The sequence below is a fragment of the Aptenodytes patagonicus genome, chromosome 2 (genome assembly GCF_965638725.1).
Source record: "Aptenodytes patagonicus chromosome 2, bAptPat1.pri.cur, whole genome shotgun sequence".
NCBI lineage: Eukaryota > Metazoa > Chordata > Aves > Sphenisciformes > Spheniscidae > Aptenodytes > Aptenodytes patagonicus.
The window spans coordinates 149557846-149585007 of NC_134950.1; the positions used below are offsets into that span (position 1 = coordinate 149557846).

General features: G+C 36.6%; 1 protein-coding gene across 5 annotated transcripts in view; it reads left to right on the top strand.

Annotated features, from left to right (window-relative positions):
- Window positions 1-26631, top strand: part of SLC39A12 (solute carrier family 39 member 12) — a 35810-nt gene extending 9179 nt beyond the window's left edge. For 3 of the 5 annotated variants that reach the window (XM_076331647.1, XM_076331650.1, XM_076331651.1), the window contains 8 exons: window positions 1665-1867; window positions 6366-6537; window positions 9254-9426; window positions 10682-10834; window positions 14463-14526; window positions 18244-18402; window positions 19815-20002; window positions 25170-26631. In XM_076331647.1, the coding sequence (XP_076187762.1) occupies window positions 1665-1867; window positions 6366-6537; window positions 9254-9426; window positions 10682-10834; window positions 14463-14526; window positions 18244-18402; window positions 19815-20002; window positions 25170-25298 (1241 nt within the window). In that variant the 3' untranslated portion in view covers window positions 25299-26631. The remainder of the gene's footprint in view (window positions 1-1664; window positions 1868-6365; window positions 6538-9253; window positions 9427-10681; window positions 10835-14462; window positions 14527-18243; window positions 18403-19814; window positions 20003-25169) is intronic. The other 2 variants (XM_076331649.1, XM_076331648.1) reach the window with 2 other exon arrangements.
- The last annotated feature ends 531 nt before the right edge of the window (window positions 26632-27162 follow it).

Below are 27162 nucleotides of genomic sequence, written 5' to 3' on the forward strand. Positions count from 1 at the left end.
GCCATTTAAGAAGCTAAACCATCAACTTGGGCCAAGTATGGATTTAGAAGGTTATTATAACACATCTACTTTTCCTTGTTTGTGGTAACTGCTAATAGCAACACTTGACAAGCTTTTCAAAGCACTTTTTAAAAGTTACATTAAGTATGGGTTAAAACAGCTTAAAAAGTTGAATTAAGCATAAGTAAAAACATTTTTACCACTCTTGGGTTACACAGAGGTACATTGAATCACAGAAGTAAATAATAAAAAAAGAACAAAATCCTCAGCCCTAAACTTGGACTCCTAGATTGTACTTGCATAAATAGGTTTTGCAGCAAAACCCTTCCTTTAAAATTGCCAAGCCAAATCTTCTAGAATAATTGTCTCACAAGAATGGATGGAGCCATCTGGGCACAGTGCTACTAAATAGCTATATATGGTGAAATCCAGGCCCCAGTGAAGACAATAGCAAGACTTTATGGTTGGTGGAGTTAAGGTGTCGTTAAGAGAAAGAAAAAAATATTCTTAACCAGTTTGTTACAGTTTAAGTATATTTTAAGCCTAAGCTAATTAAATTGTCCCTTTAAATTTATTTAAATTCTTAATAGTAACTGCAGGAAAGAGCAAGGAACTGGCAGCATGGAAAAAAAGAAAATTAAAGTTGACTACATTTAGAAAAAAAATCTAGCTTCAGCTCCATTCAGATCTGTTTGCTCAAGACAAAGAAAGCAGATAAACGTCTCATCACAAGCCTTTTTGTAAGATTTACCGTTAAGATTATACCATTTGCTTTTTCTGAATAACAACATGAAAAAATAAAGGATTATCATGTGGAAACATTCTTAATCTCGTTGATCTAAATTCTTTTGAAATTAATTTGTGGACTGCCTTTGTTTCCGATGGACAAATTCAGGTTTACAGATACTATCACTATGGCTTCATCTTGAAAATGCAGGGGTGAAGGAAGGTGATAAGTAAGATAGGATAGAGCATGCCCCCTCATATAACCAAGCATTTCATCAGCAGGCACACCCATTGCACTCAGGCTATGTCATGGGATACATCCCTGCATTGTCTCAGGTTTGGATTAGGGATCCTGGCTCCCTCCTTCCTACTTCAGCACTGTAAACAGGCACACTTCCAGATTAACCAGAGAGAGAAAATCCGCTGCCCCGTGTTCCACTTCGGAAGTGCGAAGGGCAGCAGAGCATCCTGAAGATTCCTTTCAGGACATCCTATAAAGGATCTGTCTTCCTGGTCTTTCTGGACTATCCAAATACCTGGCTATGGCGTCTTAGCATGGTGTTCCACTTACATGGGAAAATTTGAAGAACGGTGAAGCTATTTAGCAGTAATTTGTAGATGACTTTGGCAGAGATTGATGATTAAATGGAAGATGAATTGCCTTTCAGTCACATCTGTTTTCCTCTGAGATAGTCATAGGCAAAACATCTGAGTGTGGTACTGTAAAGAAGGAAAGGCTGAGTATATAGGTGTCTTGAACTTCTAGAGGTGTTAAACAGAAACTACCTACAGTACCAAACTGAGGAGAGAAAAAAGTATTAAAACTAGGAGTTGAATTAATGTTAAAACTAACAAAATTTTAACAATTACTTTTGGTTTTATATTTTTAAATGTGTATTTTCCCATGGTAACATATCTGCTTTCTAATGAATTACTAGAACTAGAACAACTACTAAATGTGCTTACAGCCAAAAAGACCTGCACTGTAAATGGACAATTCCACAGTCACAAAAGAAGACGTTATAGTATGGCAATCAGAGATATTGGAACCAGAAATATTCCAGTCAAAGGAAACCATACAAAAGGAGACTATCTGAAAGGTTATTTTGAAGATCGTGAAGAGAACACAGATTGGGACCAGGTTAATTTATTTTTATGTTATTATATTATTGGTCACAGAATTTCAGTGATAAAAGTCCAAATTGGTTTGCAAACACTACATTATTTCTGAGGTAAAATTTATTAGTTTCAAAAAGTCATGTAGATACTGATAAAATACATTTTTATATAGTTATATTTGTTTAAATATTAATTTGGGGAAGAACTTTATGGATGTTGAATGTGTGATTAAAGTAGCTGGGAGGGGCTAACAGAATAGTTAGTGTTAGGTGGAATCAGGTGTTTCTTCAAGACACAGAGGACTGTAGTACCATGGCTTCAACGTTTTCACACATTTATTAGAGATTTCTTGTGCTTTTATGTCGCAGAGCTTCTAGGGCCCCTTAAGTGAACTTGTAGAAAGAAGGGTTGTTCTGTACTAAGGAAAAAAAGTAAATTAAGGTTTCTGTGTAAGTTGTTTTTAAAAGGCTTCTGTAAACTGAAGATTGGGTATTTCCAAATGCTTTTAATAGCCATCTATGGAGTCCAGAAGCCTCCTTTAGAAAGTATAGAGTCTGTAAGACAGAACTTTAGCTAATACCCAGTATCCTCTTTGAGGGCTTTGAAGGACAGTGGCTCATTGCAGGTGATTTTATCCTTATCCTAAATATTTGAAAATACATAAATTTTGTTTATAACAGTGATTAAGATGGTAACTGACTTCCATCCTTTAGACTGGAAGACATTCCTTAGACAAAAAAGGAGACTTCGAAGTATATACTTTGTATATATTTTGACGTATACATTTCAAATATATACTTCAAAGAATATGTTTATATTGTTTTCAGTTCTTTACAATTTAAGATAACTCAAAGACAATGTTTCTTCTCCATTTAGGAGAATAAGTGATGTGCAATCGACTTTTGCTGTGTGGTCATTTTATGATGTGGAACTGAGACAAATGGCATCTGGTTAAATACCATTCTGATAGATATTTATCTGTGTAATTTTATTGCATTTGGAATACATACTCTGTCAATACGTTTATTTCTTTTCAGCTGACCACAAAAGAGAATCATGCTGAACAGCATGATGAGACATTTAATGGGGTCTCAATTTTAAATGGTCATTTTAAATGTGTTTTGTATTAATTTTAAATTATAAAGGACAGAAATCACTAGTGATACTATCTGTACAGGAAGTAAAATTGTTCTCCAGCAATAAAACACAGTTTTTAATTTCTTGAACTTCTGAGACTGACTGTAACTCAAAAGATAAGTGTGCAGGGGAGTTATCTGAGGCTTGGGAGTCAAACTGAGAGCCAACTATTCTGTATAGATGAAAAAAATCACAAAGAAACATCTGGAGAGAAGAGAATTTCTCATCTGTATTAATTCCTAGTTTCTTGTTTTTATTCCATTCCTCTTCTTTCTAGCTATGTCTATTTTCTTTGACATATCATTCCATTAGAAGGTTTTGTGTTTCAGTGTTGCGTTGCTAATTTTGTCTCCTGCTTTCTGCACATATCTACAATAGCCATTGTGCTCCATTAGTAACAGATGCTGCTACATATGAAGCATTGACTCATTTATGGATTGTGTTTGCTAACTACATTAAGATCTGTAATTTGATTTTTAGATAGGAATTGTATTTTGAAACATTATCACAGAAAAAAGGTCTCTGCTTTCTTTTTAAGTCATCATTGTCTCTACTGATTTAAAAAATGCATATAAAACAAGTAAGCAGATGATCTAATAAGAGCAATAATATTAAGTTCCATTAAACTATGTCGCAATATCTATGTATTCATTTATTATGCATCATTAAAGAAACATTGGTTTTGGAAACCAAAATCATCCATCCATCCATCCATCCATCCATCCATCCATCCAGTTTTTCGTATGAGAATATGCAAATTTGATGTACTTGTTTCTTCAGTATCATCCTCCAGGAGTACACACATAGTTGCTTTACTAATGGAGACTTAGTACTCTGCCTCCCTATGTTAAAAAGCTTAAAAGGCTAGGGCTTGCAACTGGAAAAGATGCAGGTCCTCATGCCTCAAGTCTTACAAGAACATTTTACTAAAAAAGCACTAAGAATTTTTTTTTTTATGTGTGGGTGGACAGTTTATTTTCCAGATAAGATCTTGCTTTTTCATTTAAAATTCCTGATAATAAAATCATATTAAAATTTAGGTTCATAGTAATCCTGGACCTCACCTTGTCTATCCTACTTCTCAAAACAAGGCCAACATCAAAGTCAGATCAAGTTTCACAAGGCCGTGTCCAGTTGGATTCTGAATGTCTCCAAAGATGGAGGTTCCACAGTCTTTCTGGGAAACCTGTACCAGTGCTTTACTGCCCTCATTTTGATGGTTTTTTTTTTATTATAGCAAATTGGAATTTTCCCTGCTGCAACTAATACCTATTGCCTCTCATCCTTTTGCTGTACACATCTAAGAAGAGTCTGGCTCTATTTTCCCTATAACCCCCATTAGATAGTTGAATACTTAAGATAACCCCCAACCCTTCTCTTCTCCAAACTGAACAAACCCAGATCCCTCAGCCTCTCCCTGCACATCATGTGCTGTGGTTCCCTAGCCATCTTGGTGGCCCTCCATTGGACTTCCCCCAGTTTGCCAATGTCTTTCTTGTACTGCTGGTTATTAAACTGGACATAGTCCAGATGTGGACTCATATGTCCTGAATGGAGGGCAATAATCTTTTTCCACCACCTGTTGGCTACACTCTTGCTAATGCAGCCCAGTATGCAGTTAGCCTTCATTGCCACAAGGGCACACTGGTGACTCATCTTCAAGTTGTCTGACAGGACCCCAAAGGCTTTTTCTGTAAAGCTACCTTCCAGTCAGTTTTTCCCAGCCTTTATTGGTGCATGGGGTTATTCCATTTGAAGCACAATAAATTTGTCTTCGCTGACCTTCATTAAGGTCTTGTCAGCCCATTTCTTTTGCTTGTCAAGATCTCTCTAAATAGCAGCCATGCCCGTCAGCATATTGACTACTTGTCCCAGTTGGATTTCATCCGTGAATGCGATATGGTGCACTCCGTTCCATCACTCAGGTCATTGGTGAAGGCATTGAATAATATCAGTCCCTGTACTGACCAGTGAGGAATGCTGCTCATAACCAGCCACGAGCTAGACTTCCAACCTGATACCACTTGTTGGTGTTCCCTACTTCTAGAGTCAAAACCACTGCCTAGAACCGGCAAACTGAAGATCTTTTCCAATATGGTAGCTCCTGAATTGTCTTCATGCTCTCCTTCTGCTTGGAGGCAGAACAGACTAGATCCAGGTGGCAAGATCACCTGTTATCCTCCAGACTTGAATGTGGTATTCAGAATAACTGTATCAGTGCTCAAGTCATTCAGTTTCTTAGTGAGCTACAAGACATATTTTACTTTACTAATGGATGAACAAAGATAGGAAGGTGTTGGGTTTTAATTGGGTTATTTAAAAGTAATGATAATTACAAGTTTTTTATTTAAATAGTAATTTTCTTTCAAAAGAAACCTAAGCTTCAGTGATGAGAAAAAGAATATTTAGGAATCCCTTGATTCTCAGATGCAGACTAATTTAAATTAAAGAAGCAAATATTTATTTCTGAATTGAGTCACAACTAATCAGGTGAGATTAAGAAATGAAGATTATTCCTTTTCCAACCTTAATGATTCTATGATTCTGTGATTCTAAGTAAGATAGCATATTTCATCTGGACTTCTTCTTTTTAAAAGTTCTTACAGAAATTGCCACTAGAACTGTTCTAATGCTAACTGCTCACGTTTTTACTAGAAGTTTCATCCTGGAGATGAAAAAACAATTCTTATGAAAATTTTTCAAAATACAAATGTTCTCAAGGAAAGTGCCTTTTTTTGACAAAGAGACGTTTCTATAAAGAACAAAAAGTAGTTGTAATTCTTAAGTACCTCTGATAATACAATTATTAAGTAATCTTTAGACCAAATTTAGACTATGTAACATCTAGTTTGCTGACCTTAAAGTGACATGTCATTGTTAAAAGAATTTAAAAAAACAACTTAGTTCCATATCTTACTAAAGACAGAGCACAAGGACAAATTTCAGTACTGCCTTGATACAGGCAGTATCTTACATTAATAGCAATATTATTGCTATTAATGCAGTCTTACATTAATAGCTAAGAATATGATTTGTGTTAGCATTAAATTATTTTTGTTAGCACATATGGCGATAAAATATTTAGAGATATTATTGTCAGATCCTCATGATATTAACAGGCTTCAATAGAAATTGTGCTACTTCATCCCAAAGATTCTGGTCTTTCTGAAATATATAGCAGTATCAAGTTTTAATTGGAAAAACAAAAAATAATTAGAAGTCATTGAAGCAATTAAAGTAATTTAACCAGAAAAGAGTATATGGAAAACAAGTTTTTTCTAGGCTGTATAACCCTGTGTTCTTCTAAGATTCCATATTTAACCTCAGCATTAAATGCAGGTATATGCAACATATTCAGTAACTGTATATACTTTTCTACATAGGTTTGCTTCTCTGCCAGTGAACTTGTGAAGATATTTTTTAAAAATAGTTCTTCCTCCATTTCTAAGGACCACTTCAAGCAAATCAGTCCAGCTATCATTCAGCAACTATTAAGTTGTTCATGTCAGCTTCCTGACTCCAAGCAGACAAAGCTTCCACCAACAACTTTGGAAAGTGAGTTATGTTGTTATCAGTAAAGTATTGTGAAAATTCAAATAAAGGGGTGCAGGGGCTTAACTTCTGGAGACATTTCATTCGTTAATAAACTTAAACCAAAACATGATGAAATTTATGCACTCTGTAATTTATGCACTCTATAATTTCATAGCATACATGTCAGATAATAGTTCTATATTGAAAAGTGAGGGGTTTCAATGGTCTCAATTTTATATTAGACAGAATTCTATTTCAATGTGAAAGGTTTTAGGCTTTATTTTCTTCATTTCTTAGAGGACTGCTTGATGTAGGCAGCAGGTGAGCCATGACAGGTCCTTATCAGTGGGTTGCTGGGCAGTAATGACCTATTTTGTGAAATTTCCACTAGGTTTATACTGGAATCATTACATTGCTCTTACATATAGCCTCAAGGCTATGTTAGCTGCATTTTATACCATGATGTGGCAAATACTTGACATAGATAAGTTCTGTGTGAATGTTGCTGGTTTTTCATGTTGTGGTATTTTACAGCAGAGAAGCTTTGGGGATACTACTGTGGGAAGAAAAACAACCAGAAAACCAGTCACATGGGCAGCAGGACTTGTGTGATAGAGCTGGAACAAGAACTGAGTTAGAGTATAATCAGATTGTTTCCAGTTGCAGTCGTAGCCCTCACATGCCACTGCTTACAGGGATTTCTGCCCTATCTGTTCTGCTGATTCAACTTCTCCTGTAACCAATCCCTAGTCCACCCTATCAAAAAAAAAATCTGAATCTGATCTGACCTAAGGGCTTCTTAATGTATTTCCTGGTTTTGTTTTTACTTCAAACCAGTGATATCTGGGAAGTGGTTACAAACCTAGGTGTGCTGGGGCGGGGGCGTTAATTTCTGGTGGGGAATTTGGGAGCTGGGAATGAGCAAAAAGCAATGGGCATCTAACCGTAATCACCTGCATCAGGAGCAACACTTTTAGGCTACAAATCAATGCCTTCAATACCTTTATCCTAGTATCTACATGGCCAGCTCTAGATGACTAGATCTTTTAGGAGCTAGTAAGCTTTCCCTATATCCTGCTGGCCAACGATCCTTATGGAACAGCACTTTCCATCTCTAAATTCTATCTGTACTTTCAGCTTCATACATTAAGCAGCTTGTGGGAATGAGCTGAGCTATCATTCCATGGTGTACAGATTAATTGAACTATGAGTGTGAATTAAAAAAAACATTTTAGATAAGGGCATGGAAGGACACTTGTGGATATCCCAAGAATGGTTATAGGAGAAAGAAACATACAGAATAGGAAGAAAGATTATAGCTCCTCAGAAGGCAGCAGTCCTTCTTTCTTATGTTCTCTCTCTTCTCATTACCTGAACACATTGCAGTCTTTACTGCTTTTATCTTTTCCATGCTACACGGATATGCCCATTTTTCAGATGGGGAATCAAGGGACAAAGAAAGAAAGGAACTTACCCAGGTCGTAGACAAGGTTCATGGCAAATTCACAGTTGAGTGAGATTCTCCCAAGTCCAAGGCCATCAGCCCAGTCAATGACTTTTTAGTGATCTCATAAAGGAGAGAGATCTGTGTAGGTGAGAAAAGCTGAACTATTCAAACACAGAATGGAATTAATAAGAGCCCTTTCTGCAGCCCTTTCCCTGTGCTTTTTGGCAAAGGAACGTTTCCATGACCACAGGGACCCTTCTGCTGGTTTGAGACAGACAAAGGACTTCATGTTTGACCTATGTGTGACCTAGTGACCTGACCATAGGCTTATTAATTTTATTCTCAGTTCTATTTTACTGACAGGCTGTGCTGTTTTGGCTAAGTCATCAAGGCCTGACCTTCCATAAATATCTACTATACCCTTGTATTTGGATGTGCGGTCTGTGAAATTTACTGCCTGATTTTATGAGGTGCTGAGCACTTGCAGTGCTATTAAAGTGTGAAACATTAAGTGACACTTTTGAATATTTTGGCATTAGTTCCTTTATGTCTGTTTCTCATCAGTGTTTTACCTCCACCATAAGACTTTCATACAGATTAATCAGGATTCATGTTGTGCAAAGGGTTGGAAATGTAAGCAGCGTGTAACTCTGAAGAATTATAAGAGTAACCTTCCAAAAATGCCAGTAACCTGGGAAAAATAGGTTGGTGGTCCTGATGTAGTAACTAAAGGAGTGTATGTCCACAGCACATATGTAAACATAATTTGGACCAAAAAGTTTATGCTTAGAACCTAAATTAGATGCCTACATTCATCTGAGGTTTTAAGCCTTGATTTGTTTACTGAATATGATTTGGTTAATAATGTGGTGTTGACTGTAAAGATACACAGGTGTGGCATGTGAGAACATACAATAACAAGCATAAATCTGTTAAGAGAGGAAATAAATGCAGACTAGCATTCACTGTGCTGCTCTGAGTGTCTCTAATTTGCACAGTCACGGTCTATTTAGCTCTTTAAGGTCTGAAACTTGGAAGCATTAGACTGTGTTACCTGTAAAGCCTGAAAAAATGAATGTTTTTTTAGGCTTCCAATTCTGTCACCTGTATCACACATGACTAGAAAAATGTATGTGGGACAATGAATCACTTCTCTCTGTGCTCGTACACAGAGGTGGCAAAACATAGTCTCAAAACCAAATACAAATACAAAACAAATAGTCAAACATAAATACAAATACTGAATGATTAAAGGTGCCCTTGTTTTGTTTCATTTGTTTTTCCCTACAGAATATGGTTACAGCACTGTTGCTGTTTTACTTATTACTATTGGATCTATGTTTGGTACAACCCTCATTTTATTTAACTCCTGTCAAGAAATCTATACACTCATTTTACAGCTGTTTGTCGGTTTGGCTGTTGGGACCCTTTCCGGAGATGCATTGCTACACCTTATTCCGCAGGTAGGTAATACACACTTTTGTGTTTTTAAAATGTTGACACATACGCACGTGCGCACGCACACACACACACACAGAAAAGTTTCATTTAAAGCTGGCTAATGCTCATCTGTTTAAAAAGCAAGCTTTCCATGAAATCTGTGAACCAACTACCCAGCATTCCAATTACATCTACACTTTGTAGTTCAGAGAGAGATTCCAAGTAGTAAGAAGCAGAAATCAATGAACGATGAATTCAGAGAAAATAAAGTTCCTATTTTCACAAAAACTTTTCAGAAAACCCACAAGTCCTGTGCAAGCCAGGTTTCTAGATGTGTAACGCATTTTAGGAGAAATTGTTCAAAGGTTGTACGAGGCATCCACAGTCCCCTCCACACATTGTTCCAGAGAATCAGGGGCTATCAGCCTAATTAATCCTGCTGCCTAGAACTGTAATAAAATGGATGCTATGATTTTTTCCTAAATTATTAAAATAAATTTTAAGAATGGGATAGCATGTAAAACAGAACCAAATTTCCCATTGTGTATTCATTTATTTTTGTCTGAGTCTCCTCTGATATGACACAACTGTTATGAGTAGGCTTCAACTGGTCATTGAAAGAGAGCTTCACAACTTCACTTGAGATTCTGGTAAAAATGTTCTTTGTACTCAATACATCATCTCTGGAAGCAGAACTGGGAGAGTGGTTTAAGGAAGGCAATTCTCAGTGAATGTCAGACAAATGAATTTCTTTAAGAAACACTTTTTGAGTGTCAAAGTACTCTCCTTCACCAGTTTTGAGTGACGTATCCAGTAGCCTTTAAAGTGCCCACTTTCAGAGCAAAGGAGGGCTACCATGCTGTGCCACTGGGGAAAAAAATAGAAGCACACCCACCAGCAGAAAGCTTTATGGATTATTTTCAATATGAAGTTTACATCTGAAGATTGTGCAAGTCACTTTTTAGACTTTAAATATCAATATACTCCAAACAAAATATACCAAAAATATATATATATAAAGGGCAATTTCATAAAACTGTCTCTAAAAATAATAATGTTACTTTCACCTTTGAGAGGTGATGAAGTGTAGCAGAGGCTCCTAATAGTTCATTTCATTCATCTACTATTCAGGTGATTAGCTCAAAAGACAATTTAAATTTAAAAGAGGTGGCAAAAGAAAATGTTGATAATAAATTGAATTAACACATTATGGATTACTCCAGCAAAAATTAAAGCATTGCCATTTTAAATTTTTTTTACTTTATCTCTTTTTTTTAGACTCTTGGTTTACATAAACATGAAGCACAGGAGGTAGAACATTTCTATGAGGGGAAAGATTATATTTGGAAACTTTTGGGAATAATTGGAGGAATTCATGGATTTTTTCTGATAGAAAAGTGTTTCTTTCTTTTGGTAACACCACGTGACCAGGTAAAGCTTTGTACAATTTATCCTTTAAAAAACCTCTTTTATTTTGAGATTTTACAGTGCACAAAATGTTAAAATGATTGTGGAAAATAATTATCATTAGTATGAGTTAAATGAGGCATTAAAAATTGCTTTCCAAAGTGCTCCTACCAGATTGACCTTCAACTTCTATTTTGCTATGGATTTTGTATGCTTCATGAATGTGTTCCATATATTTAGAACTCAAGACGGAAACAGTTAATTGAATGTGTTCTATAAGCATACTTTCATGACTAGCACTGGAGCAGGTGAAGAGTATGTATCCATATGAAAAAACAATGACAGTTGTTTACTCTAGGCTCTGTTTGAAGAGGAGGAAGACATAGATGTAAGCACAAGACATTTTCAAGAACGATATCTTAAGATTTGCAAATTGTTTTTGACCCCTATCCCAATAGATTTGAAAATCTAGTATGTATTTTGCGGTCAGTAGAACCCAGTCTTATATTAATAATATCCCCTTGCTCACTGCCATGCTCATAGTAATTCTATTACTTTATTCAGTGTGGCTGGTGCCTGAAAATATGATTATGCACAAGGATATAATGTAACACAAAGTGTGATGGCTCATTAAGTTTCTCAGCATGGGAGGCTATCTTAATGTCACTGCAGAAGGCTAAGCCTTTGCTTGTTCTGTTTTACAGAGAGTGTTTAATGACTGGCCTGATTTAGATGCGTAGCAATGAGTCCCTATTCCCGCTATCTTTGAGTCAGCCATAAGAATATTATGTGAGATTAATAGAAGGAGAATATTTTGATGATGGTGATATTTTGTTTGGTTGTTAAAAAATAGTCCTTTTTGCTACTTATTTGGAGAGAAGGGCTTTATCATCATCCCACAAATTTTTAAACTTGTTCTACTGAGAACTAGATGAATTCTCAAAGTTAATTTTTATATCCATCTCAGCTTTGAATTATAATCTTCAGTTCTAAAACAAAATAAGTTTTATCAAACCATTATGGTTGTCACTGATTTATCTGATTCACTTTTCAGTGGTTTTTTAACCAAATAAGCATTAGGAAATGTTGATGCCAGCCAACAATCTTTTTCAATTGGTTTTGTTTTGAAAAAATAATTCTTATAAATGCAAAACTTTCACAAAAGGCTGAGAAAGATTGCACCTGTGTTCATTTGGTTTCAGAACTAATTGCAAAGCATCTTCATTCAGCAGGGCCTTTCTTTAGTTAATGGGCACTGGGGACATTCCCATGATCTTCCAGTGGAATCTGAATTAAATGAACATTCAGGCAGAGGCAAATCTACTTCAACCATACAGTTGGTAGGTTACCAATACGACGTACTTCCCTGATTTTATATCCTTCTTTCTCTGTTCCTCAAAAGAATGAACCAAATTAATGTAATAAATCAGTATTATTTTTTAGTCTTTATTGATTTGTCCTTTATTACATGACATGATTGTCAGGAATCTCTAGATTTTGAAGTTTATAATGAGCCTTTACAGAGATTTCAAACACAGATTTTTACAATAACTTTTCTTAAGTGTGTATCAGATTGATATAACAATACACTTCCTGTACTACCTTTTGTTGATAAAATTTTTGAAGATTTTCCTCCTCCCTTCTTTTTAAGAATTTATCATATGTAAGGACAGACTCTCCCATGGGAAAAACTTCAGGGTTTTCTGTAGGGAGAGTTAAGTGCGTAATTAGTGAACAGATGAAATCTTGGACCGTTCTTGGGCATTTTTCCAGAGATTTGAAGAGTAACATAAACAAGCTGGATGGTGCTTACCTATAAGAAGTTACATAATTTTCTATTGGTCTGTGGAGAGTATCCAGACAGATATATCTTTGCAAAGTAAATGGACTCATACCTTTTAACCTGTTTTCTCTTTTTCCAACAAATCTCTTCAGTTTGTATGTAGTATCTAGATACATAGGTTCCTGGTTATTTAAATCAGAATCTCCAGAGATCTTCTATAATTGAACTCCATTTTACTAAAGCAGTTGTGGTGGGTAAGAGCCTCATGAGCCACTGCTAGTCTGTCAAACACAGTTGGGAAACTCAACTGAATGCAGAGCAAACAGATGAGTGAAGAATGTTTACTAATTTGTGAGCCACGTCATAGCTTCCTGTTTATGATAATGAACGACCTTGTCATTCCTCTCAGCTGCAAGATTGCCCTAAAGTTATGTATAGCTCACATGAACTAGCCTGCCTTAGCTAGTTTGTACGAGAACGGCCAATTTTTCAGAATCATGTGAGTAATAGTAAGACAAACACTGGTTGACTAAGAAAAGCTTATAAATCCTTCAGGTCAGTGATTAGTCCTGCAGTTTTGACTCAGAGTTCAAAGAAGTGGCATGTGAATAAATATTGTAAGAGAAGTGGAACAATTACTGGAATTCATATGACTGGCTGCAATCATGGGAATTAGAGACTTTTATTTTTCCTTTAAAATGTAGAATTTAAAAACCAAATCCTTTCCTTTCCCTCCTCATGCTTCTACAGCACATATCCCACATCACAACCAAACTAATACCAGCCAAGAAACATATCCTGTTTTGCAGCCAGTACACATCTCTGCTATAGTTGTTGGAGTGGTGGCTGCTGTCCCTAACAAAACACTCTTTCGTGCTGCTCTTGACTCTTCACTAGCTGCCATAATAGCTTTAATATGCTTTTTTGGCCAAAAAAAAGAAAAGACAGTGATTATAAATTCAGTTTTTCTAGTTTCAAGCAAACAAGTTTTTTGGCTTATCTCACCCTCGCACAAATTTCTAATAATTTCTCTAGTCAGAAAGAAAAGCCCCAGGGAGGCAGAAGGGAAGAGAGATTCCTCATGTTCTCCCTTCTCTCCCCACAGTTGCAGTTTCTGTTAATTAAACATTAGGGCTGATGCATCAAATTAACTCTCTAGGATGAGGACAAAGATACTGTCTCTTTCTTCACTTGAAATAAGGGTAGATTTCACTCATTGCAGTGGAGTGTACTCATGTGCTGCTACGCCCAGCCGGTGATGCCTAATGCCAAGACAAAGCCCTAACTAAAGGCCAAAAGGCAAGGCACTGGAGACTGTACGACCCTGAAGAAAAAAAGCTTGTATTTTAAAAGGGTGTGAAACCTACCTATGATCATCTTTTTGAGTCTTGTGTTTTCACAGAGTAACTGTGAAGAACATGAACTCCAAAGAGACTCTGGCGTGTAGCCATTTTTCTTTGGAAATCCTATACGCACCCTATCCAGCAAGAAACGACAATCATCCGGTCATCACAAAATCAAAAGATACAATTTGAATTATAATGTCCTTTTTAGTTCTGCATTTGGCTCAGATTTTTGTGTATTCAAGCAGAAACATGATTTTCTTGGGTTACAACAGTGCTTAGGGATGTCTTTCTTCCTACCTGAATTAGACTGTAATCTTTTCTGGGCAAGGGAGATGTCTTTTTTATGTGTTTCTGCAGTACCAATCACACTACCAGTGCTCAATAAATAATTCTAATTATATCAATGCAAATAACAGACTATCTTTAATTCCAAAAGCTTGAACTTATTTGATATTTTCCTGTATTTATAGCAGCAGCTGGAAGAGCCCCTTAACACTGATCCATTTTCTTTGCTTTTAAATAGAGAAGCCCAGAAGATTCTGAGTCTGCTGAAGTTCCTCCAGAGAGTAAGGCGATCAGCAAAAAAAGTTAGTATCAATAAAAAGACTAGACAAGTACCAGGAAAAGCCATCAGACCTAAGATGGAATTAAAAGTGTGAAGCTGGCTTAGCTCTGCGTTTGCTATGTGCTACATCACCACATCTGATGGTGCTTGGCTACATAATTTAATCTCTGCTTAAAGACCTTTTCAGCTGCCAACCCTGTAATTGTGAAGTTCATTAACCCTACACTGTCCATGCTTTACTATTTATTTACTCACTGTTACAAACCATTTTTCTAAAGCATTTGATTAAAGGGAAATATTCAAAATTTAATACAAACCAGATTTTTATAATTGTAAACTTTGCTTCGGCTTTTATTTCTGAAGGTAGTGAAACAATTGTTTTGTTGGCTCACTATACTAATATAGTTCTGCTTCCTTCCTCTCTTACACAGTAAAGCAATAGTCTCTTTAAACCAGTAATGATTTATTACATGTATGGAATTATGGGCTCATGATGGCTCTCAGTTTTAGCACAATCTGGTTTCTTCAGTGAGCTTCAAAGTAATTCCTATCTTCTCTGTTTTGTTGCTGCTTAGTCCAAAAACCGGGGAAATAGAGCATAAACCAAACTCTGCCTTTGACTGTGCTTGTGTGACCTTGGTGAATTTAGTAGAGTTGCAGCCATTCAACTGAGGGAATAACATTTTAATTGAAATCAATTTATTTACTATATTCAACTCCCCTTTATTTTGTGATCTCAGATTTCATGTCATCAGTTTGATTTCTTTAACAATGTCATTATCTTCTTCCAGGTTTTTAATATTCTTCTCTGTTCTTGTGGACTTCATTTCCATTTCTGAGGCGTTTGAAATCTGGATTTCCATTTCTTCAGTCTCACAGTACACAATCCAGTGCCAGTTTCAGTGTGACTATGTAGTCCATCTCTAGATGTTTCCATTCTGTTCAATCATCACTACCTGCTAAGCACAAACAAATTTCTAGTGATCTCAATGTTATTTGTTCCAAATAACTAAATTTGGTGTATAACTAAATTAGGGATAGTTTTCAGTAATGTTCTTTGGTTCCATTTTTTCCTCATACCTCAGTTTTACCTCTATATTAGAAATCAGTAAGTGAAACCATAGTAGGGAAGGGGGAGTGTTTTGTTTTAGGGTTTTTTTGAGAATACATATTTTCAAAAGTTTGTATTGTCACAGTTCTTATGAATAGCTAAATGCATAAACATGCCTGGGTACCTTGATACTGAGCTAAACTTTTAGGTGTTTTTTTCCCAAAATGGAATGGAATCTGCAGCTCTAAGACAGAAGCCTGACATCTCCAGAAATGCCAGACTTCACTGTAAACACATGTCAAGTAGGACTGTGAGAGGAGTCAGTCACCTTAGATAGCCAGTGAGTAACTCAGAAAGCAAGAAGCTACTGGAAGAAAAAGATGTCTCACTGGCCCTCTCCTCATTTATCCACACTTGTTCTATCAATATCTGAAAAGATCAAACAGTAGTATATTTGATATACTTGGTGAGACTTTACATTAGCTAGAAATATTTTTGCTGTATGAGTAATGACAACACTGGAAAAAAGATCTATTTATGGATAAATGTTTGCTTTAAACTCTTATTCAAAGCCTAAAAAGCGTAATCTATCATGGGAGTCCTGCATCCATTAGCTTTATGAAAATTATGGAATAGAATTTTCTATGAGTTCCGATTCCCTATTTAAGCAGAGAAAATTATCAAAAATAAATGTAGGGTTGTTTAAGAAGAAGAGGCTTTGTAGAAATAGGGTAATAAGTTGATAGTTAATAGTTACTGTTGCAGCAATATAATGCGGTGAGATAATTGCTAGTAACAAAGTTGCTTTAAAATAGGCTGAAAGTAAATTAAGATAAACATTCAGATTTGTTTACATATGCATCTTCTTAACTTTCAGTCAAGTAAGTTCACAAAGCTTACATTTGCAATTGCTCCATAATGTTAACCTGATCCCTATGTTATATTATAGACAACACACTGGAGTGAGTCCAGTAACTATGGTATATCTTCTTCAACGATCAGATACTTGGATAAAACAGAGTAATAAGATCTCAGGGCAGGCCATGATTTCATCCTTGCCAGTGCTTATTGCAAATCACAAACTTAATGCAATGCAGCAATCTATTATTTCTATGTAATTCATGCTCTGCACTATTGATTATAAACTGCCCATAGTGTTTAGAAAGAACTGTGCAAACTGGGGACATCCACGTCTGGCTCCGTAAGCTGGCAGGAAAATCTAACAAGCCTGCCAAGTTTTCTGAACCCGCAGAGCTCCCAGGCAACTAGGGAGGATTTTCTGAATACAGTCGTTGGGCTTTTATGTGCTGTGTGTTTTTTTTATAATAGTCTGAAGACTTCAGTTCTAGCCAGTTTCTGTAAGAAAAACATCTCCCCCATCACTATAAAATGGTCATCTCTGGAAAAATATTACTGAAGTGAAACCTTGTAATAACTATATTCAGACAGTTCTGTGCAGCTCCACGTTAGCTCCTTAGACTGTCATACTATGTCTGTGTTGGGCCAACAAAAGTCAGGAAAATGCATGATGTTTAGGCCCCAAATCATGACCCTGCTTCTTCAGGCATAAAAGCAACCTTTTGCAAAGTGTTCTGTTCATACTGTGTAGAGGGAAGCTGGATGAGTTTCCTGAGAAGTATTAGAAGGTCATGATTGTAAGATTGTGGATAAAATGGATGAAACAAAGTACAGGATAGGGGAGCCAATTACATGTTGCTAAGCCTAGTCATTGAGCCTATGTATGGAGCCTCATTGCTACTTGAAGACATAAAATCCCTCCGCATTAATCCATTCAGCATGCTACATGGCTGTCCAGGTTACAGGCTGGACGGAGAGACTGTCCCTAATCCTCTAGCTTGATTTCATTACTTTTATCACTAGTAGCACCTTTCCTCTCATGTCAGATACCTGATCGTGAACATCCAATGTACTGTTCCACACTAAAGCAAGGTCACAGAACAATATGGGAAAGAAAAACAGCCATCTGCATCCATGAGTGATGCTGCAGACAGGAGCACTATGAGCATAACGGCCATTAATTGATTGGAACAAAAGTTGGAAATGAGCGTGCTGTAACGCTGTACTAATAGTGATACTCTGAGGCTTGTTGCCTTTCATCTCTATCTTTCACTGTAATATAATCTCATAAAAAACAGCCCTGAAAATATTACTCAGTAGTAACATGCTTTACAGTATTAAAATGATCAGCTGCATGAGACTAAATATTCATCTTCATTATAGCTGTGCAATTCCATGAGTGACAGTGGAAAAACTCCCACCTTTTAAGAAAAAAAAAAAAACATCTAGAATGCAAGAAAACTTGTGTGAATTTCAGCAACCAAGGAAAGATTAGTGGAAAACTTTAGGACATATCATGAGACTGGAGTCAAACCAAACTCTAAGTTTTTGTCTAATAGTTGACCCAGTAAAAATAAAGAAGCTACTTCCTGGTATTTGCATCTCTGAATTATTTTACAACCTACTTTTTCGTTACAAGTGTATTGAAAGAAGCGTAACAGCAAGAACAAAACAGATAAACACTGTTGTCCTCTGATTATGATGACTTTTCATAATGTTGTATGTGAAAAACCCCAAATAATTTGTAACATAGCAAAAATGACAATATCTGTTTGTGTTAAAACTTCTGGGCTTTTTTGTTTATTTGTTTGTTTGTTTGTTTTTTCCTAGGTAAGAAAATTAGCTTGTTAGCAATAATGGTTCTGGTGGGTGACAGTCTTCACAATTTTGCTGATGGCTTGGTAATAGGAGCAGCATTCTCGTCCTCAACAGAAACAGGTGTGACAACGACTATTGCTATTTTATGCCATGAAATTCCTCATGAAATGGGTAAGAAATATGTATATGTATTTTTCCTGATTGGCTTTGTAATTCCAGGTTTCCCAGAGAATTCTTTCCTGTATGACATTAGTGGAAATTCTTCTTGCTTATAGCATCATGAACTATAACATTAATGTGTGAGATGGATATATAAAGAGGCTGTTTTCTTCTCTTTTCCCTTCACAAAAAGGAGGGGAGGCATCTGCCCTCATTATTGGATACCATCCCATCTCACCTTCTCCAAATGTAAATGCCATCAGGTCAAGAGTGACCCGTTATTCTCATGTGTGCAGACACAAAAAATAGTGAGCAAGAGCCATGTGGGCATAATGGGCATGCCTGACACAAGGGGCTATCCAAGAGTTTTAATATGCAGCAGAGCCATTTAACAATGTATTCCTCATGCTACCCTCATTCCTGCTGCTAGTCAAGAATAACAAGATAATAAAAGAAGATATATGACCCATTTTACTAGCAGGCAGGACAGGAAGATTGTTCTATTGAACATTGCCCTCAATTATCTCCTTGTGGTAAATCTTTCAGTACAGCTGAAGTTGTTCCTGACAGTGTGTTGATAAACATATATAAGCTGGCAAGTTTGAGATGAGAACAGCAGATTCTCATTTCTATTCTTAAATGACTGAAGATTTCATGTGCTGTCTATGTAGAGAACTTCCCCCAACAAAAAGGTGGGATAGGGAATTGCTGTAAAACTGGTAACTCTTGTCTGCATAGCAAAGAAATTACCAAAATACTGAACAGTTAACTCCAAAGACAGACCTTCTTAATTCTGGGGCAGTAGTTCCCCAGTGTCAAAGTGGCATTTCTACACTCACAGAGAAGAATTTTTAAAATCTTTTACTGTGGACCTGTTATGAAATAATTTGTTTTAGAAGAAAAATCTGTGATGGGATTCTGATGTACAATTTACCAAAGTTAATTATGTCTGAAATCAGTGGAATTGAACTGAAACTGGAATCAGACTGGCATATGTTCTTCTGACTTGCAGCACCTGTAAAACACTCAAGGACCATGCTGCAAATACACACACATGATTTGAACTGGCAAGTTCCCAGTCGAGAAAGATTTAGAAACTCTGGGAAAGCATGTGACTTCACTTTTGCATGTATCCAAGTTGGAAATGTCACAGAACATCGAGAACTAACAGAAAGCCGCTCCTCTATACTGTATGCTATCTTTAGGAACAGCTAAACAAATACAAGTCAATATGAGTTTTTTGGTTTTGTTTTTTTCACACAGGATGAGTTTATAACTAATTCTACAGAAATCTAAGGGCAGTCCTCCATCATTCTCTATCTTTGTGCATATCTTAATTATTTTCCTTCATGTTTTATTACCAAAAGCCTTACAAATACATTTACCAGATAAATAATAAATTTTCTGTCTTTTTCTCTATGCAGGAGATTTTGCTGTGCTGCTAAGTACAGGACTCCCCACGAAGATTGCAATTTTGATGAATTTCATAAGTGCGTTAACAGCATTCTTAGGACTTTATATTGGCCTTTCTGTATCAACTGACCCATGCATTCAAAACTGGATTTTTACTGTTACAGCTGGAATGTTCTTGTATTTATCTTTAGCAGAAATGGTGAGAACTTCAGTCTATTGTTATATTTTCCTTTTAACATAGCCACATGACAGATGAGTGCCAGACAAATGCAGGTGGATGAACTTGGAGGAAAAAGAGTTCATAGGCTTCTTGGGAGGAGCATGTTGTCTGCCCTGTGTGTGTACAGTGCTTAGAACAATAGTCTGGTTTTGTTTCGTGTCACTGCCATGCTAGGTGTAATTAGTAATAAAAAGGTCAAATAAAGACCATTAAGAGGGTAATATATGAGAAGGCATGAAGAACTTTTAAAGGGGGAAAGATAAACAATATATTTTTCAGGCCTGATAGAGTTAATACAACATAAAGAAACATTTGAACCTGCAGGGTTTTTTAAAATCTTGAAGAAGTTGTTTACTTTTTTTCTTTTTACTGCCCTTTTCTTTATATAGTTTTCATCCATTGTTTTAACATGAATTTGCTGTTTCTGAACTAAAATGCAAGATGCTTATCCTGTGCTCTTCCTGGCCAGCCTTTCTATCTCAGGGAGGTTTGGATGAGCCCTTAAGCAATTAAAAAACCATCAGATTGCCTCAACTTCTTCATATTTGCCCAACATTTTTCATACTCCCAGTTCAACAGCAATGATCTGACTATAAAAATATAAAGTGTGAAGATATACAGTAGGAGGAAGGTCTAAGGACTGTGGAAGAATGTGGTGAAATCATAACTCATGCAGATGCCTCAGGCCACATCATTTATTGAAGAGATGGCTAACTGTTACACTTGTAACACTGCAGAACTTAATTACCTTGCCAGCTTTGTCACACGGCTCTTTAACCAACGCATGTTAATGTAAAGTTGCTTGCAAGCTTCTGAACAAAGACGGAATATTTTGAGTGATTAGATCAAGAGGGAAAAAAAAAGAGGTCTGCCTCTTCATAAATTATTACTGTGTTTTTCCCAAGCCTGGCTGCCTCTGTTGTGTTCACTACCACCCCCCACCTCATGCCTGAGATATCATTTACCAGGTTCAAGCATAATGCTTTAAACCTGATATGCCATGCCAGTATTATAACCTATTTAAAAATCTACTTGTAATAATTGACCTTAGACCTTGGGTGTATTTTAGTCTATTTTTGCTACTGTAACAAAAGCAAAGTGAACATAAAGTGCTCCTAAGAGCTGATGAGAGAACTGCCTTAGGATTGTGGATGTGTCAACAGTCCTGACTGAGGTGGTAAATAACAGACAAGAACACTGTGTACCAAGTTGCATCTTGTTCTGACACAAAGAAATTTGGAAGTGAGGCTGCCTACCTACTCAATAGGCATGGTTTTATTAATGTGGCTAAGAATGATTTAGGCATATTTTTCCTGCAGTGTAGGATCAGCATCCATCAGGGATTCACAAGCTCCTAGAACAACACCTGTTTTTCCCTGAGTCTTCAAAGCAATGTGCCAGCTGTAAATCCCAAGAGATGACACCGTTCCAGGCAGAGGCAGGGACATGTTTTCCCTTGTTCTCAGCTTGTCACCATAATCTTGTTCTTGAGGTGAAGAGGAGAAAGAAGGGACAGAGAGGGGAGGATCTTATTTCTCTCACCTCCCTTTTACTAATAGGATTCCAATTAGCCTTTCTCTGCATTTTGTCAAAAGAACTGCCGTTGGGTTGCTCACCTGTGTTTGTCAGAAGTGCAAGTGTTGAATATCACAGGGATTATTTTATTTAAAAAAATGCAGGAATCTATAGATCTGAAAAGTTTCATATGTTTGCATAGTACATCTCAAAAGAAGATCAGCCATGCTTTACGTATTTTTTAACTTTCTGCACAGAAATAACTTCTACTCTCTGCTGCATTCTCATCTACAAATAGCAATCATCGGTGTTCCTGCCAATGGTGTACAAATACTTAATGGTGTACAAAGCTTAACTGTAACTTTCAGTATTCGTTTTATGGGCTTTCACATATTCATGTGCTTGTCAGAGCAGGAGTTCAGAGAGCAGCAGTTAAATAAAACTGAACAGCCTCGCTGGTGTCCGCCTTGAGGAACATTGAGGGGTATGAAGTGGAGGTTCATTGACAGGACAGCACTGTGAGACTGCCACCTCAGTCAAGGTTGCACGAAACTACTTCTGTGGTTAATTAAAGTTTTTTCATTTCTACAAATGGCATTCTAGCTCCATTAACAAGCAGGGTAGACTAATCATTTTAGAAATCTAAGGAAAAGGACGAAAGATAAAATTATTTATATCCTTCATCATTTTTCACCAAGGAATTCTGCAAAACTTCATCTTCCCAGTAGTTGGGGAAAGTGAAGGGAGGAGTACTTTGTCTTGCAAATGTGTATGCACAGGTGTAATATTGCAACGTAAATTATTTGTTGCTTCAAGGTATGCATGTGAGTAAACACCTGTAATATTGTGGGTTTAGTTGTTGTTTAACCAAAATTAAATCCCCTGAAAAACAGCTTTTTATGAGCTGAGATTTTTTGTACTTGATATCTGTTTAGAGGTCATGAGTACAATCATAACTTTGCACTATTTCCAAAGATCTTTTAATTAATAACATACCTTTTCTTTAACATACCTTTAATCTGAATTGAAACTTGAGACACCAATATATGGAATGGAACAGACCAACTCACTCCTAATGAATTGTTTCTTTGACAAAACATGTCCCCTTTTCCTCTTGGGAAACAAACTTTAAAATCCTGTATCAGCCTCTTAAATGAGTATCTATGAAGTAATCATTATGGATAAATATTTATGAAATCACATGCATTGTATTAAACCCCAAGGACTGGGACGTCATTTCTGATTGTACAGATCCTATTGGTTTATATAGTTCCTGACCAGAAAGACTTACTGTCTAATTTGAAAGGAGGGAGATAGAAGCAAGAAAGACAATAGGGATAAGACAAGAAATAGGAGCTAGCCAACCACTCCTTGAGGCAACTAACTGACGTTTCCTCTGACTAACCTTAAAAATCTTTCTGATTTTGGAGATAAAGGAGTATTTTTAAAGTGATTTATCAGACTGTAGCAGTGCAGCAGTCGTGCCATATATGTCCCGGGTTGGTAGAACTCTTGTTTAGCCAGCACATGGCTGAGAGCCCCTCATGCCTTCTTTCAGCATGCTGCTTCCTAATTCTTTATATCTTTTGTGTGCTCATGATGAAAACATGAGCTGGAGTGGGAATAGAGTAGTCCCTTGATTAACAGTAACTCTTTTACCTCCAACAGACTTCAAGCATTAGTAAGTGTGATGGCATCCAACAGCTTGGGTGCGGTGCTATCTTCCCTTAATTTGTGAAGTGTTTTGCATCTGCCAGTTGAATAGGCTTACGCTTCCCAAACAACAAGCATTTCTCTGCTGTACCACACACATTTGTGTATAGGCGAGTTCAGAGAGAGTTGGGGAACAATGGCTGATACTGTGTCAGCAATCAGCTTTGATTTTCAAAGAGAAGCAGGGATGTCACACTAGGTAAGGCTATAGAAATGGTCTGTGCGCTTGATAACATGCACATAGGCTAGGTGGAGGGAGCAGAGATGTGCATGGGACATAGGAAGGGTACTACCTGCTGAGAATTCCTTTTTAAAACTTTCTTAGGAACCTACTGTCCGTGTGTGTAACTCATAAATTGGCACTGACAGCTATAAGAGCAAATACTAGCTTTTGCAGTGGGAGGGGAAAAAGTTTCCTATTTAGAGAACTTGTTCACTCATGCGCTGGGGAAGAGGACAAAATAGACTGATTATAAGGATAAATTAGAAAGAACAAAGGTCTAGACTGGAACCTTGGATTCAGGCCTAGGTCTTAATTAACAGTTTTTACTTATATACAAAACAAAACCCACGTGCTCCGAACACTTACAAGCTGTCAGTTCAGATTTTGATTTACATCAGAACTTTGAGGTGTTTACATTGGCTTTAGATTAAATGTTTCTGATGATCCTTAAATACAAATTAAATGTAACTACATGGGTTTCTAAGACACAAATTTGTACCATAATTTAAACCACTGTCTAGTTGTTGCAAAGATCAAGGACCTTTGGGTTTGCCTGTTATTTTTATGCAAAACTTTAAAGTGGAGGCAGATTTTTCACTATAGTTTTCTTTTGGGCCCATGCCAACTTCCAGAGAAAGAAGAGTGCAGGAGAAGCAGACCCAGAGACCCCCCTCTGACAGAGGGAAGGACGAGCATAGCAAATAGATGTAAACATACCCTGTTAGCTTCCTTGGTCAGCACCACTCCACTGTCTCCCAGTGGCTGATGCAGTTACAGCTCCTGTGAGGAGGCTCTAAAGAGCAGAGGAAACAAGTAGCTTCATTCAAGCACAGGCTGTGAGTGGAGCAGGAAGGCAACGTGATGGGAGAGTGCCAGGACCACTCGCTCTTGTTTTGAAGTTCACAACAAATAGACAAAAAAAACCCAACCAAAACCAAAGGTCAGTACCAGGCCATTGCTCTGTATTTATTTCCAAAGTTGACGTGAAATGATCAGCAGTCATTAGTGTCTCCCCTGGTGTCTATAATACATAACGCATAAATACTGAGAGAGTCTGAGCCTGAGGCATCATTTTCACAGGCTCTGTTGAGACATACATTTTATTTAAAACTGTGATAAAAGAGACCATATAGGGTGGAAGGTCAATCTAAGTAGCTTTTAACTTGATTTAAAACTCACAGAGAAAAATATTAAACATAATTTTTTCAAGCATGTTTAAAAAATCCTGTTTTCTACTTGTATGTTTACTAAAGCCCAAGTAAATAGGAGTGTTGCCAGTAATTTCAGTAAGAGCAGAATTGACCCTATATATAGTACTGAAACAAAAAAACTCAAACTAGTTTATTCCCGCAAAAGGGAATCACTAATTTTACTAAATAAGCATTTCCTTACAGACAGCTGTATAAAATTACTAAAAACTATCGAGAAGTTAACAGATATTGGAATTTCATTTATAATTCTTGTCGGTGCTAGTAAAAGAACCAAAATGGGTAGAGTTTGATTAATTTAAATATTTCACTGTCAAGATCAGTGTTGTTACGATGTACAGAACATGCTGCAGATTAATAGCTATATTCAGAAACTCAGCATTTTGAAAGTTTTTTTAAATGAAGTTTGCCTTGTTTTCCCATAAGACTTTTTTTCCCAGAGATGAATATATCTGGCTCTCATTCTGGTGTCTTATTCTTTTTTTAGCTTCCTGAAATGACTCACATTCAGACACGGCGACCCTGGTTGATGTTTCTCCTACAGAACCTTGGATTACTATTAGGCTGGCTTTGCCTCTTACTTTTGGCTATATATGAACAGAAAATTAAAATATAAGTTTTCTGTTGGAAATCTTGAAGTACCACTTATGACAGTGGATAGCATTATTCACAATTTTGTCATGTCTGCTATAGTGTTATATAAATTAAGTTGCTGGGATTTTTATATCTGAATAGTAGATAACTATTTCCCTTTATTAACTTATTGTTCAGATTTTGTAATTTTTTTTGTAAACATGAATGTTTAGAATTATCTTTTATTTGTTACTGAGTTTACCAGATCCCATGCTCAGACTCACAGGAGCTTTTGATTAGTTTTTATTGAGACTGTTCTAGTTGAGTGCTCTAAGTGATCTCTCTCAGTCTGATTGAAGAAAAGAATAAAACACTTTTATATGCAATAATTAAAGTGGACTAACCATAGTTGAATAATTTGAAGCAGAAAAGTTTGTTGCCTCTTAGTACAAAGAATAAATGTATTTCTATAAAACTGAAAAGTATAGCAAAACTAAACTGTTAAATGGCATACAGCAATCTGATTGTAGTATCTGCATTATCTACTTTGTCAACATAAAGACCCTCGGTAGACATATCTTAATGGTCCACTGTGGCAGGTAAAAAATGACAGGTGTAAATGTTGAAGTTTATGATCTAGAAATCTGAGACTGTCCTTTTCTAACTGTAATATAGTTTCTCATACATGTGGTAGAATCTGTGACAGTCAAGCATTGGACTATAGTAACTGTCAGAGTAACCGCCTTCTGCTTTATCCCACCTCTGATGGTTGCTCATAGCAAATGCTTATGAGTGATTATAAGAAATACGTTTAAATTATTTTTCCCTGATATCCCTTCCAGGCTCCTCAAATCAAGGGATTCCTTGAGCCAGATGTTGCTTCTGAGCCATCATGTTTAATAAACACCAACAGTGCCTTCCAGTCAGCAATTAGCTTATTCATACAAATGTGACGTGCATTGTGGAAAGAGCTTTTTCAATTGTCTAAAAGTGCATGCAGTTGTGCTCTCTTAGCGCCTCACTGCAACTCCTCTGTCTTGAGTGATTTTTGTGTAATTAGTCCTCTTGATTTCAAGGGTTTTCTGCATAAGTTAAAGATGACTCATTTAATTTAGTATTACAGAGTCAAGCCTGAAACAAATATACAAATTCTGCCCTGATTCTGAGGTGCTGAGCAACTTCCAGGAGGTACTGAACAACACTCAACTGTGCGATTTCTGCTACTTACATGCTATCAATTTTTGGCATAAGGACTCCTCTCTACCTAATTTATATTTTTATATGAGAATTGAGATGCATTCTTTCTCCCTCCTCTGATGAACTGTGGAAATAGAGAGAACAAGTTACTGAACAAATATATATTCTTTATGCAGCAAGTGGATATTTTCTTTTCCTTGTCTTAACTCAAGCTTGAAATATGGCTACATTACGACACGATATGACTGTCTCACAATGTGTCCTGTGTTTATTTGACAGCTCCTAGTGAAGGTACAGCTGTTCTCATATTACAGAGGGGAACAGAGTCTACTCTCCTAGAGCACTATCAGTTCTCAAAGGCTTCATGAGCACCGTATTACCTTATCACCAACATTTAAAGTGAAAATAATTCTGAATTTCATCATTTATAATAGCCCAGATTCATGGGCTTGTGGACCCCTAGTCATCCACAGACTACCCTTGGGAAAACACTTAAAGATAATTTTAAAGGTAGATATGCACTCATTTTCAGCGCCTGTTATGAGAATCTGTAGCAAATACCCCAATGCACATCTAAATGTACATGTAGGCATTTACATACTTCAGAAACCTTGTCCCAAACAAATTATCCAAGGTTGCACAGGAAGTCTCTATCTGACTAGGGAAATGAACTGAGCTGTTTTAAGTCCCAAAGTAAAATCCTAGCTTGT